This window comes from Helicoverpa zea, chromosome 31 (assembly GCF_022581195.2).
Source record: "Helicoverpa zea isolate HzStark_Cry1AcR chromosome 31, ilHelZeax1.1, whole genome shotgun sequence".
NCBI lineage: Eukaryota > Metazoa > Arthropoda > Insecta > Lepidoptera > Noctuidae > Helicoverpa > Helicoverpa zea.
The window spans coordinates 261,022-276,851 of NC_061482.1; the positions used below are offsets into that span (position 1 = coordinate 261,022).

At 38.7% G+C, this 15,830-nt stretch overlaps 2 protein-coding genes across 2 annotated transcripts in view; one reads left to right on the forward strand and one right to left on the reverse strand.

The window, feature by feature from the left end:
• The window catches only part of LOC124645113 (E3 ubiquitin-protein ligase MYCBP2), a 46,467-nt gene extending 42,476 nt beyond the window's left edge, over window positions 1–3,991 (reverse strand). Inside the window, 2 exon segments of the mRNA XM_047184860.1 lie at window positions 1,014–1,242; window positions 3,972–3,991. Coding sequence (XP_047040816.1) covers window positions 1,014–1,242; window positions 3,972–3,991 — 249 coding nt within the window.
• A 673-nt stretch (window positions 3,992–4,664) lies between these two features.
• LOC124645059 overlaps window positions 4,665–15,830 on the forward strand; it is a 28,984-nt gene continuing 17,818 nt past the window's right edge. The window contains exon 1 of the mRNA XM_047184798.1: window positions 4,665–4,859. Within this exon, the coding sequence (XP_047040754.1) occupies window positions 4,704–4,859 (156 nt within the window). The 5' untranslated portion in view covers window positions 4,665–4,703. The remainder of the gene's footprint in view (window positions 4,860–15,830) is intronic.

Genomic DNA, 15,830 nt, shown 5'->3' on the forward strand with positions numbered 1-15,830 from the left:
CTCATCACTACGAATAATATAAGCCCAAACACGAGGTAGTTAACATATTCGGTTATCGAGTTCCCTCGACCTCCTCTGGTCTCCATCATCAGGTCAGCTCCAAACCTTCACTGTTGCAAAGATCTCGTCAATACGAATAATATAAGTCCAAACACGAGGGAGTTTTCATATTCAGTTGTCGAGTTCCCTCGACCTTCTCTGGTCTCCATCATCAGGTCAGCTCAAAATCTTCACTGTTGAATAGTGCTACCTGAGTGTCAAGTTTTTACCCTATGTATTCCTACAACTTTCGAAAGTTGCCCTCGATTTCTCAGGATTCCCATTATCAGATCCTCACCCGATGACAATGGGACTACCTCGGAAGTATACGCTATCAAACAAAAAAGGAATCATCATAATTAATTAATAAATGGCTGAGTAATCGCGTAACAAACATACAAAAAAAAGAAAAAAAAAACGGTCGAATTGAGAACCTCCGCTTTTCGGGAAGTCGGTAAAAAAATTGCCACATGCGAATCGAGAACCTCGTCGAATTTTTAAAATGTTGGTTTCAAAATGTTTGCCACAACCAAACAACGTTCGCCTGGAAGAACGAATTCAAGGAGGAAGGAAAGATGAGTAGAGGTGCCATAAGGCAGGTAGGTCAGGTGCCTTCTTCTAGATAAATGATTGAATCAGGTGTTACTTTGCGGAAATTCATGACCGATGACGAAAAATATTTTTATATTTCTTAAAAAACTTGGGCAGATTCCAAAGAAGGCGTATAAGGACGTGGCCAGTAATCTTCCTCGTCCCCCGTGTACCCGTATTTTGACGACATTACTCTCTTAGGAGATTTTCGACTATGACATTTATTTCCAAGTACTTATTACCCAACGACTCTATGATGATGATAATTCTTTGAGTAATTAATGAATAAAAAAAAAGTGTGCGAATGTGTTGCTTAGATTGAAATATCTAGTTATGAGTCCGACAGTAAGTTGAAGCTTAATAAATGTGTGTTAGAGCGTTACCTCAACTTTAAGAGCCGGCGAGCAGACGACCTCGCCATACTGATCGCGCACGATGACGGGCAGCGTGATCCTGGAGAGCGGGCGCACGGGCTGCGTCGGCCCCTTCAGCTCGCAGTTGGCGGGCTCGACGCGCGACGTGGGCGCCAGCCAGCGCGCCAGCCGCCCGCCCGCCGTGCTCTCCGCGCCCGCCACGAAGTCGCTCAGGAACTGACGCTCTGTAGAAACGCACCTGCCCACAAATCATTACTTTCACACAACGCTGCACTGCTGCACATACCTGCTATTCTATGTACTACAGTGTACCATGCTACATAATTAAATACCTAATTTCAGAAGAAAAAATATTGATGAGTTCCTAAATTGATTGGTTAACTGGGTAACAACAAGGGTTGAGGTCGTCAAACAGGAACTCACTCTACGTAAAACACTGGTAGTCATAGTGAACTGCATCTATGTAGTTAGATAGGATATCAAGCCTAATATAGTTGACAGCTCTGGGGCCCGTTTCTGCTAAATTAATAATGTCAAAATTGAATCGGGCATTCTGCTACGGTGGAATACGATTGGTCTGCTATTTTGGTGATTTTGGTCTATACGGTAGTTTGCTCTACAATCATATTGCAATCGTAAATCATTTGCAGACAATATGATTCATAGTTGAATCGCAAACGGAATCAAAACGTTTATTTAAAAGAAAAAATAGCGGAATGCCACATACGCTTCAATCGTAATTGAGTCGTGATTGGATCTCAGTCGAATGTGAATCGTACCTATATCGCTTAAGTAAAATTAGGAGAATCGGGCTCTGTTTGTTGTAACATTGGACCAAACAAGCTCGCTGAAGCAGGAGTACAAAGCCTTTTATTTCAGGTTACGTTCAAATAATTTTGATACCTAAATAACATGTAGAGTTTTTGTAAAGACAATGTATGGCAGCGTGAGTTGCAGGAAGTATTTAATTAAATACTCATTCTTTTTAATTGGTCATCCTTTCAATCTGGTTGTGTGATCGGTATTGTTGTCCACGTCCCTGGCGAGGTTATCAGTGTGGTTTTGAAGCCTTTCCTTTTATTTTATTACGTAGAAATTAATCAATCATAAACCCTGATGGTTGGCATGATGAAAAGTTTAAATATGTATTTCCACAATTCTCGTAATCCATAGCGCATTTGTTGCTGCCAGGAGGTAATTCTGGAATCTTTGTAGGATTTTAAGGTTGGAGTTGCTGGCTGTTCCCCAGTGTCGAATTCCATATGACCAACAGCTGATGATTAGACAGCGTACCTTTTTCAATTTCTGTCTAATTTAATACCTAGCATATTAAATATAAGCTGATGATTACATGCTGATATCTCATGGCTAAGTGACAGCGTCCAATAATCACAAGGATAAGAAACTAAAATATTTAAAGAACCAGAATAACTATTTACTCAAAAATATACCATAGTGAAGCCATCAAATGGTTAACCAGTATAAGCCCTAACTAGTGGTGGAAAAGGGAATACAGGTAGGAGCTAATTTCAACTTGTGGCCATCCAACCTTTGTCGTGAGCAATGCTTGTGTTGCAATGTAATGTCTTGGAGTCGTTGGGGAAAGGCTCCTTCTGAGACGATCAAGGAAACCCGTGGTGGAGAAGCAAACAGTCATTTTATTGAGGTACCTAGATATATGTATATCTGATTTACTGAAAAACTGTAACTGCAGGAGCAACTGCAATAGCATGATATGTTTTAAGCAATTCTATAATCGTTACATTATGCAGAGCGAAATCTATACTAATATTATAAAGCTGAAGAGTTTGTTTGTTTGAACGCGCTAATCTTAGGAACTACTGGTCCGATTTGAAAAATTCTTTCAGTGTTAGATAGCCCATTTATCGAGGAAGGCTATAGGCTACTTTTCATCCGGGTTCGTGCAGAGGTTTCCACGGGATGCGGGTGAAACCGCTGGCAGAAGCTAGTTATACATAAAATGTAAATTCTTTATTCTCACGCCCCAAAATGTGTACTCTGAATTCTGGTGAATACTTCTTAATGCACACCAAAGCAAGAAAAAAACGATGTAGATACTCTTACTTCGAGTAGAAGCATTAGCGCAGTTTACTTAGCACGTAGGTAAATCAAAGAGGTCAGTGCAGTTTAGGAGATGTTCATTTGTATAGAGGAGAACATTCATCAAGCAATTACGCAGTGGGCACAGAGCGGCCGAGCGAGTGCCGCGAGCGCGTCTGCACCGGCACTGTCCGCTGCCTCTGAGTATCTCCACGCGTAGGGATGCACACAACTAAATTCATCGATAATAATGTCTCATGGCTATTATTTCCCATCGCGTTACTTTTCCAGATCTGATACGTAAAAATAAAAATAAAATAATAATTTATTTGCCTTAAGTGTTGTACAAAAGGAGATCTTATAGGTAACTAGTCGTGTTTCAAACACTTAGTCAAAAAAAATAGACATGCAAATATCTGGTAGGTAGTCATTATAGATTATAAATGATATAGGTATACAGTTGAATTTGATTAACTGGAGACAAAATTCATTAATCGATGTGAAATTTTAAAATGTCAAATAATTATAAAATGGAATAAAATTAGTTACTTATTTACGATTGATTGATTGATTCACTAACAGAGTAGAAAGATTGGTTAATAAGCCATTTTTTAAATTGACTGTTAAATAAACGATTTGGTAATTTTTTTATGTCATTGGGTACTTTGTTATATATTTGGCCACACATGTAATAACAATTTTTTTTATATAAGGTTGTTCTTAAAATTCTAGATGACACTATTCTATCTGGATTTCTAGTATTACGTGGAAAAACATCTCTAGCTTTCTGAAATAGGCTAGGATTCTGACGAACAAATTTGGCACATTCAAAAATATACATACTAGGCAAAGTTAGAAGCTTTAATTTTTTGAGTAGGGGTTTACACGATTCCCACGGAGGTATACCGACGATCGCCCTCACACATTTTTTATGCGTATTTTTTGTGAGTCACCATCATTGTTGTTAGTTTATAGTCCTTCTCCCTTCGCCAAATCTGTATATAGTCAGAAAGTCTGATGGCATGACTTGAACAGAAAAAGAAACGATTTTTGTGCAATAGTAGTAATAATAGATTTAAGTTTATATACTTACTAACAATTTTGTATAATATATTATGTATGTTAGTCTTTAAGGTATATATCTAGGGGCTAATGCACCCTGAAAATAAAGGTTCTGATTGATTGAAAGGACTTGATTGATTGAATAGTAGGTAGAGCCACTATCGATCAGACAGGAAATACAGATTCTAGAGGAAGATGACGTTAGTCTTTGTACGAGCAAAATAAAAGGCTCTGTGCTAAGATGACAACGATGATCTTACATGGAATGATTTTGCTATAATGTGCCTACAAAGAGAATGAAAGTAGCAAAAATTCTACAGCAAGTAATTAATACGATAGGAATAATGAAATCTCATTTTTCATAATTATCAAAACCATCACGTTTTAGCATTGAACGCTGTAATGGTGATAAGTAAATAATGTTTTGGAGTGTTAATAAGACAAATGAAATGGCATCATCGATATGTATTATAAGCGGCGCGTCCGTGCACATCACTAGCACGTGGCGGCCGAGTCGCTCGCCAGTCTGTGCACGACGCCCGGCGCGCGCGGTCCCTCGCGCCCCAGCGCGGCTCCATGTCGCCTCTCCCGGCGCTGCTCGCGCTCGCAGCGCTCTGTGCCGCCGTCGCTAGTGAACACCAGCCAGCTCTGTGTCAACTGGACTATTGCAAGTGCACCCCGGATACTCATCCGTCATGGAAAACCGTGAACTGCACTCTTCGCCGGGATCAGGTATGTCTTATTATTCCTACTATACTTATGTATTACTATATGAATGTGTCGTACAAACAAAAGTGAACGTGCTACGCCAGATGTGCAGTCAAAGCTACACGCTCTGACTTATTCAGACATAAACTTACTTCGAGAAATATATCTGTAGAGTCAAAACGATTTGGACTTAAGTATTGTTAATGAAACAGATTTCATACAAACACAAAGAGTCATAAAAAGGAAACGATAAACAACGGAAGGAGCTGTATTCTGATTCCTGGCACGTCGGAACATGTCCATAACGACAAAACAACCTTATGTTACAGTACTAATTTAATGTAAGTAGTGAAACAATTCAAAAATAGCCCAACAAGCCAAGCTAATACTGACATCTCTCAATTGGAAATTGTTTTGTTTTGAATCACCGAAAATGAGCCATCTGTGTGTTGTGGATACTCGTAGCTGCATTGACAATAACATCATAAGTACGTCCCTTGTTTCCTATTGCAATTATATAAAATCGAAGATCATTCCAAACTTTCCATCTAGGTCGCCTGAACTGGAATATCTTTTGAAATACCTTCCTATTCCTATGACAGCGGTATGATAGTCTAACTGATGGACGCACAAAGCCTGGCTAGCTGTTGCTCTACATCATGATAAATAAACAAACACTCGGATCGTTGGTAGCTGCAAAAAATTGTTTGGGACAAAAAATACAATAAGAAGGTCCTACCTGGTCCCCGAAGAACCGACGCTTTGCTGACAACAGTACTTCGATGTATTCAGTTAGTCAATACAAGTTTAAGAATGTTTTTATTTGTGCGTCATGTTGTACTTAATTGTGTATATAGAGCTGTAATGATATCATTACTCATACACACAACGACTGCTAAATTGACGGACAATCGTCGTCTTTGTTAATAACATCGAAGTCATTAGGTGCTCGGCTCCAGATTATCTTAACGGCTTAGTCAATACTTATTTAAGGACATGTTTCTAATGTGAATTTGTTTCATTGTGTGGAATATTTAGATTGATTCGTGTTTATAATAACAGCCAATAGACAATGTGGAGCAAAGGAATAAATGACAATGTGATCACGTGGTTCGAGTAACAGGTTCCTTTGTAAATACAGATGCGCAGCGGGCGCCGTGTCGGGCCCGTATCGGGCGACCCGGCTATTTGTAGTGCCGGCACACTCGCTAAATTCAAGTCTAGTTCATACATAAATACGCCCAATAGCCGTCCGCGTCGACTGCTCTCATATTCTAAATTAAAATATGCCTCGTGTGAAGGAAACCGGCATCTCGCATCGTAACAATGTCAAACATAAAGCGCTCTGCCAAATATTGTACGCCTTCAAAAGTTCCAATATGATTATGCCAATGACGGTTTCAGTATTGCCCCAACCACTTGGTAAATATTAAGCACAATTACTACCTTCTGAGTAGATAGTATAACAACGACTGTATTCGTAATGGGACTCACTGAAAATCCATTGTTTGATAAATTGATACGGGCGCACTTTTTCTTCCCAGCAAAAACACACAGGAAGTAGCGTTTAAAAAGTGCTGTTTTGCAGCAGAGTTGAAATACGTGGTAAATGAGTTTGTGGTTGATTTCCAGTAAAGCTAATTTTAAACGAATTTTGTAGTTTCCTGTAATTAAGTAATTACTTTCACAAACCTTCTCAGACGTGCCAGGGTACTAGCAATGCACTTTCAGAATGGTGTGCACGTTTATATTTCAAGCAATGAACAGTAGAGCTAAATATCACAACTGAACTCATCAAATCCGACTGCACAATTCTCAGAAAATGAAAATATTTTAAACTGTGATTAATTTTCAAACGCAGCGCACGAAAAAAGCAGTGTGAGGCCAGTAGGTAGGAAGTAGTCGTGGGTAACGGTACATTTGGATAAATTGATAGGTGTGCGTTAGCGAGCGCCAGCACGCAGCGGCGTCCAATAAAACAGGAAGTTAATTACTGTCGCAGTGTGCCCTCGCGCCATTGTCTACGAGCCGAGAGTCCGCATGTCCCACATCTGCATGCATGCGATGTAACACCGCCAGCCACCCGATACCAAGAATCGCTTTATATTGCCATTACTTATTGTATGTTTTAAACATCTCTATCATATCATATCATCTCTCAGTTTGAGACATACAAGTTTGCCACTTTTTTTACGCACTATTATGGTTTTGCTATTGCTTTAGCAGATTTCCTTTCATAAATAGCACAAAGATACTTGCATAAAATGTTGATGTCGGGTCATTGCCTTTTTACGATTGAATGGTAAAACCGTAAAACCATGTCCAACTTAAACACCAATAGTATCATGAAATTGTCACAACGTGTGTTTTTAACATAACTGTTTGTATATTATTAATGATCAGAAAAAGGGAGGAGACCAATACATGTCTTGGATGATGAAGCATGAATGAGATGGTGACTGCTTTTTCCTTCCCGTTCAGAAAAAACAGGAAAAACCCAGGAAGTCTGGCTTTCTGGTTTCCAAAACCAGTCTTACCAAGGGGTATCGGATTGCTCAGGTTAGGTCGAGGAGTTCAGATAGACTGTAGTTCTATTTAAAACACTGGTGCAAAATTCTGGCTGCATTATTTAATTCATTCATGGTTATATTGTAAGCCGTCCCCGAAATATTTAAGATGAGGCTAGGCATATGAATGATGTTTGTTATTGTCAGTAAGTACAGGATTGCTTTGCAATAGGTACGAATAAAGATGGCGGGGTATAAGTAGAATAGTGAAGGACAAGCGCTAAGCGGACGAGTAGTAGCGGTGCAACACATCGAGAGGCGCGTCATAAAAAGCTTCTAGCTCCTTACACCTGCTGCTCGTCGAGGCGGGCATCGCGCGCCCTATCTACACAAACATCCTAAATAATAATCGACCTAACTCCTAAGCGATTTGTACAATATATAGTTTACAGAGGGCAATACCTGCATAAACATCAAAACATATTGAAATAACCACGTATTCATAAATATTCCGATTTGCCTACTAAGGATAAATAAAAATAATGATCGCGAGGCGGTGCCCGCATGCATAGCAAGCGCAGCAGCTCAGCGCGCGGGAGCATCGGACAAACCATAAAAAAACGTAATGAGAGATCGCTTCCTGCGGCGAGCGCGCCGCGAGGCCTCGCCGTCGTATTCTGATACCAACATCCATCGGCGCTGTTGCTGGTGTGCCACAACAACTAATGTAATCCAGTGCAGAGTTTTTCGCGTTCACTCTACAAGTGCGTTGTGTCTTACATAGGTAGTTGTTTCGATTAAAATAAATAATTCATTTCATTGCAATACGTTTTTCGTATAAAAAGCACAAGCAGTGTGCGGGTATAACTGCTACCTTGGTTAGTTAGTACAATATAACGATCGAGCAGAAATGCCTCATGATACTGCGGTACAAGAGAGTTTGTTTACAACTTATACTTGTAGCCATTAACTTGCATAATGTTATAGGTAGAGCAACAGCACAATACACACCTCATGGTACATGACTTGTAACTAGTTTTATTTTAAATCCATGATGTGCGCAGATCGCGTTCTAGTGGTATTTGGCAGTAAGTACATGCATCTCTAACATTTATGTTAAAAGTAGGTAAATGTTTACATTACGCTCATACATAACCTATGTTCGTGTAAACATATTCTTAATTTAAACGGAACGGCGATAAGAGAGAATATTTGTTACCAAGCATCGATCATTGCCTGCGGGTAACTATTATGGCACCAACATTAAATGTAAAAAAAGCCAAGCCTCTACGCAATTCTTCCACCGTAAAAAGTTTTGAAATCGCATAAAAGCCAAGTCCTGTTCAACTTTATTTGTAATAATAAATCAATCTTTTGTGACTATATCAACAGTTTTGTTCACATTACAATAATATTGACTTGGCCGTGAGCACAATAAACTACAAATATAATTCAGCTTATCTGGAAGAGGTGAAAGTCAACCATAAAGTTTAATATCACAGAATTAAATACTTTTAGTTTATTAAATTGTCAATAAATGACCGACAGTCAGTATCATCTGTATCTGTATCTAAATCTATGCATACCTAGATACTACTCGTCGTAAGTCGTGGTGGCCTAGTGGGTAAAGGACCAACCTCTCAAGTATAATTATGGCCCGGGTTCGATCCGAGGTCAGGCAAGTACCAATGCAACTTTTCTAAGTTTGTATGTACTTTCTAAGTATATCTTAGATATCATTGACTGTGTTTCGGATGGCACGTTAAACTGTAGGTCCCGGCTGTCATAGAACCTCCTTGGGAGTCGTTACGGGTAGTCAGAAGCCAGTAAGTCTGACACCAGTCTAATAACCAAGGGGTATCGGGTTGCCCGGGTAACTGGGTTGAGGAGGTCAGATAGGCAGTCGCTTCTTGTAAAGCACTGGTACTCAGCTGAATCTGGTTAGACTGGAAGCCGACCCCAACATGATTGGGAAAAGGCTCGGAGGATGATGATGACCTAGATACTACTAATTCACCTAGAAAGAAATAAAATGTAAACTATTAATAATTTATAATTTGAACCAATATTTAAACAATACCAAAATAACTAATACTTACATATTTTATAAAATAATGACAAAAAAATATAAAAATAATATTTAAAATCAATATTGTCAATAAGGTCGAACACTCTGAACGTCTGTTCGCATCAACAGCCGAATGTATGACGATCGCGCAGTCGCCGCGTCGCGAGCCGCGTAGAGCGCGACGATGTTACACAAAAATAATCCTTATAGCATGATTCAGTATTCACGCGCAATGGCTTATTATGGTATTTCATGTATAACTTTGGTATTTCTTTACCGATTTATATGATTCTTTTTTATTGAATAGGTAATAATGTTAACATTTTTAAATTAGGGATGAGTGAGAGTGTTATGAACGCAAAAGTAGACAAATATAATCAGAAAGCTCCGAATTGCTAAGCTATCGAGACTTACATGTGTTATTGTGAGTCAACCATAAAAGATAGACATATGCTGTCGTAAGATATTTTTTACATAATTTTAAGGAGAACATTTCCGTCATACATGGTTTCTATGTAGCTTTAACCATTAGGGCTACACATGCGACGGAAGCTTAAAAAATAGAGAAACTTCTCCCGTTTTCCCAACATTTTCCTTCACTGCTCTGCTCCTATTGATAGTAGCGTGATGAAAAGTACCTATCCTATAACCTGCCCAGGAGTATGAAGAATATTGTACTAAGTTTCGTTAAAATCCGTCGGGTAGTTTTTGTTTCTATAACGAACATACAGACAGACAGACAGACAGACTAAAATTTTACTGATTGCATTATTGACACCAGTATCGATCACTAATCACCCCCTGATAGTTATTTTGGAAATATATTCAATGTACAGAATTGACCTCTCTACAGATTTATTATAAGTATAGATATTGCCTAATGTTTGTATCTGTTTTACCATTTTTTCCATTAAGCCACTTCCTCGTTAATCATAACTAAAAGCCGTTCGAAAAGCATATCGTTTTATTACGACATCAGCAGTAACACACTATATGAAAATACCGATAGCGTGGTGCATGTTACACGAAGAATATCATAATCAAATTATAGTCGAGTGTGCCTTTGTGATCATTTTAATTTGAATAGTTAAATTGAAAAGTGCATAGAAAAGGCGATACTTACAAAGTTATATACTAGAAAAGCCTTGATATTGAGGATACGAGACAAGGATCGATCCTGCAAGGCTTCGTATTAGCGTAGGTATCACTCCCCGACAGAGGGCTTACTTGAATGAAAGATGCGATTGACTATAGTCTGTTTTTTAATCTCGTAGACTAAACTGACATTACGAGTGTGGTCAGTTCATTGCAATTTTTAAATAGTGATGTGGTACAACCGAAACTTACCGTTAATAAAATCAAGTATCGTTTTTTACAATACGTTATCCTGAAATAATGTGTAGGGACTTATTTTAAACCTAATAATACAACATTAATAATGTAAAACATATATTTTTAATAACATAATTTAATTACTGGCATTCGCGTTAATCTGATTCAGATAATGAATCCATTTCTGAGGAATATTCTTAATCATCAGTTCGTATGGTGTCAAGTTCCATAGTTGCCGTATTTTTTAAGTTTTGCCGCTTCGTAAGAGAAAAGGGTTAAGATTGCCGTTTTAACACTGATGGTGTCTATTTTTTAAAGGCATTGAAACATGGTCGGATTACGCATGGCGTTGCGTGGTCAGATTTCCCTGGCAGTTTGCACGTCGTGCAGCCGTGTGTACGAACGTGGATTTTAAATATAGAACTTTGAATGAAAAATAAATTCGTCTATTATCGATAAAAAGTTACGATTCAACAAATCGGTATCGTAGGTACAACACTGCCGAAAAGAGCTGGCAACATTATTTGTAAGTTTGACATTTTTTGCAAGTGTCAATTTAGTCTACGAGATTAAAAAACAGACTATAGTTCATTGCACACATGGATATGTCGAAGAGTCTCTTGTCAAGAGCTATGGTGGGAGCGTGGGACCCACAAAATGACAACAGCGTGTTGATGACCAAGTTCACACGTTTTTACACGGAACAACTTGATATCGGGAAGGTAAAACACGAAATAGTGGTTTTTTTTCGCTTCTTGTTGTAAACCCAAGAAGCGAAAAGGGTCAACACATTTTGAGTCAAGTTACCCATTTTATGTATGATGCTGGTTTTTAGGATGGATACTCATAATCCTCCGAGCCTTTTTCCCAAACTATGTTGGGCTTCCAGTCTAACCGGATTCAGCTGAGTACCAGTGCTTTATAAGAAGCGACTGCCTATCTGACCTCCTCAACCCAGTTACCCGGGCAACCCGATACCCCTTGGTTAGACTGGTGTCAGACTTACTGGCTTCTGACTACCCGTAACAACTGCCAAGGATGTTCAATGACAGCCGGGACCTACAGTTTAACGTGCTATCCGAAACACAGTCATTGGTGTCTAAGATATACTTAGAAAGTACACACAGGATGGATACTATTGCTAGTGAATTCAGTACCAAATGCAGCTGTCCGCAACATGTAGTTCACTGACAACAATTTTGCGTTATTTACAACTTTCCCCGAATCTATTGTTCTACCGAACAAAGAATTGAAACGTCCGGAGTATTAAACGAGCTCTTACTCAGTATTTTTTAAGACCCAGAACTTTAAAATGGTTTACTTTATAAAAAAAAAGCCCTTCTTCTTTCTCCTGCCCTATTCCCAATTTTACTTGGGGTCGGCGCAGTATGTCACTCTTCCATTTTCCCCTGTCACTATTCATTCTGACACTCACTCCCTTCCTATTCATGTCATCTTTCAGGCAATCCATCCATCTCTTCTTAGGTCTTCCTCTTCCTCTCCATCCATCTACATTCATACTTAGCACACACTTTATTGCATGCGTATCATCCCTAAAATAAAAAGCCCTAATCTAGAGCTATTTTGCTCTAGATTTTTTGGCGTCATTAAACAGGGAACCAGTGAGTTCTAGAATTTCATATTCTTATTCTTATTCTTTCTGCCTTGCCGGCTTTGACATAATTGTAATGACATATCGGCCACGCAACGAGCCCTATTCGAGTCGTAGCCAAGAACTGGCCACGACATTGGCTAGATCTGGTCTAGACTCGAGACTAGAGCCTAGACTAAAAAAGTGGTTTTGAAATTACGAGGTACCTAATAACGAAATTTACGAGATAGTAGATACGCGAAAAGGTATATAATTCCTAAGGAGTCATTTAAGAGGCCACCAAAACGAAATGATGTGGTACCTGATTACAAATTGAAATATTACTACGGATATGAAAGCAGTGGAATATAATGTTCAGTATCAGTTTTGTGTGTACGGCGGCGGTCAGAGTAGTGTGCTTCCTGAGCAGCGACACACACACACACAATGTCTGCTGACGAGCGCGCTCGACGAAGAGCACAGGCTCGAGACCTCGTTCGCTATCATCTACTAGTTATTATGTCTGAGTACTTATTATGTGCTCTTGTTCATAGTTGAAATCCGAAAAAGAGATTTAAATATTAACTTCAAGGAGTCATAGAACATTAGATATTGCATACTAACTTTAAACCTACTTATGGAATGATTTATAAAGGATTTCAATCGAACAACTTTAACAACAGCAAACTAATTTTGCACCCACTTTTTACTCCCTTAGAGATTACAGATTTATTAAAATTCTGCCCAGCCTTTTCCTAACTATGTTGACGTTGGCTCCCCGTCTCACCTGATGTAACTGAGCCCAAAAATTCTACTTACTGCTCGAAATAAAAATTTTAGAAACATTGACAGAAGATAAAGACATTTATTCGGATTTTCATCTCTATTTCCTACTCCGATACATTAAACCGATTTATCCTTTTGGGAGCCATGATGCCAGAGTCAGATATTCCCTTTCTTCTTCAGGGGTCAAAAATGATATACTCGAAAATTGTAATAGCGAAACAGTGGCCATTATAAGGTAAGGCGCGCGCTGGTATTGTAAGTAGTCGATTGCAGGAGTATCGAGCTCACACCCATCTATTGTTTCAATTGACTTATGCCCCCATCAGTCGGCTAAAAGTCTCCTCCGGCCATTGTGTTGGCTGCCTCCCGTCGATCCTACTTACTTCTTCAAAGTCTATCGCTGGTTTCTGAATCATGACTTAATCTAACAACTACAAATGTAGTTGCGACCTGCATTTTATTAAACAAGTCATGCTGTGTTCTGACCGCTGCCGTATGCTGTATGCACCCAACTAACAGGTTTCGCTCGCAACTCTCGGCTACAGACTTATCTTGTTGACGATTACATGTGTACGTACAGCATGGCTATTCCGGCGTTGTTATTGCATCCAGGCATTTTGACATACCCGATCATCACCGTTCCATATCCTCTTAAAGGTTCCGTTTGTTTACGTACCTCTGAACAAGGACTTACTCAAAATTCGTGTTTTGACTAATTTATTCATACCTACATATTAACAACATTACAGCAGTTGATGATCTGTGATTTGCCAGTACGACGTCCAATGCAATTGTCAAGGAAATCATTTGTAGTATTTTTGAAAGCACCTTCGGCAATGTCACAAACAGGGCACGAATGCATATGGCAGTGAATAAATACATGTAGTAACCTTTAAACCAGTATCTGAAGTGGTTAAAGTAGTGAGTGACCGCAGAAGGTACCGCCGTAAATGGCGAACACAACAGTGCACAGACGGGGTGTGACTCAGGGCTACTGAGTACGCAACACCGGGCCACATGTCATTTTTATCGCCGCCCTGTCTATCCAATTTATCAATTTTTAAAGGACTTCCCAAAAAGGAGAAGGATCTCAATTCTGATCATTCATACACACATTTATAATCCTTCGTCCTGACTGACTGGCGGATGAACGCACAGCCTTCATCACTGGACGCAGACACTTGAAATTTGGAAGAAGAAAGGATTTTTGGAAACTAATCTCTAAGAGGGGCAAAATAAGATGTAATGTATGGAAACTATATAAAGATTTGCTGCGCCGCCATCGTATGTGTCATGTTGATAATAAATCAATGAGGATATGGCTTCATGTCTTCATGTATATCACTGACAGATAAACTACAGCAATCAACCTCCTTGAAGTATGATCGAGGTAACAAAAGAGAACAAATGTTCTACCTCAATCCTCTAAAACAATAAAGTAAGTAGATAAGTTGTATTATTTTTAATAAGTAGATATAAGCAACTTCGTTTTGATTCGAAATCCATTGTTTTTGTTTAGTACATAAAAAAAATTGGGAAATTATAAGTGTAGCCGCAAAATTATTTATTGGACACATGATTAAAACTTCTAATTTTATAACTAAGCAACGGGGAAATGGCCTCTAATAAACTAATTCGTATTTTTTTAGAACGCCAACTTAATATTCTATAGAAAGCTTCAAGTAAAGATCATCAATTATTGTGACTTGTCCTTATTTATACATTGTCATCTAATTTACTAATTCGGCCTCGTTTTTAGTATATTGCCATTTATAACCTTCAATTAAAAAACATTGTATTAAAAATTGAAGTTAGTGACGAAAACGAATCGCTGCAAAACCGACTCCACGTAGTCTTGTCTGCCCTACCCCTAGAGTGCAATTCAAAACCGCGTAGGCGACTGAGGCGCAGGTAGTTTTAACGCTCGCCGACGCGGCTGAGGCTGAAGCTGCGGTGGTGAGCGTGAAAACCATCTGCGACGATAAGCTCGCATGGGACCGCCGGAGCCACGCAGCGCCGGAGCCGTGACAGAAGCGATGCTTGGTGCATGTTGCTTGCTTACATTTTTAGAGTTAAAAAATTAGAAGCTAATTAAATATATTTTATGATGTCATTTAATAGTACTTTCGAAGTTTACTGTTAGAATGCATGCTACAAATTTAGATGCTACAAAATAACCATCATGCTGAGTTGTATTTAGAGTGGTTTACTTAGAAGATAACTAGTGGCTAAGACAGTATTATTTAGATGCTCGTTAATTGTGGCTGACTTAGTAATTTAGAAGGCAACATACATTTTTGGGGGCGAATAATGATATTAAAAAGAAGCCTGTTTAATAAGCACCCAAAAAATTATGTTTGTCAATTACGTAATATCTGTTTGCAATCTACACACATCAAAAGTGTCTAGGGATCAACATATATTTTTGCAATAACTTTTCTCCTGATTGATATTAATTAAAATTTTCTTTAAGGATTCATCAAATAAAGTGTTTTCGTTTGTCACAGTAACGATAAACCAAGTCACCTTTGCACTAATAAAGAAATTTGCCATTTTCCTAATAAAGGGATTTTTGACATTTGAAACACTAACACAAAAGTTCGAAAAAAAAGACTGAAATAACAGTTTTCTTTAAAAGTTTATTGGGTAACTTAAACAATTAATAATCCGTGTTTCTACCGCGAACACTAACAACACAAGAACATCGGTTT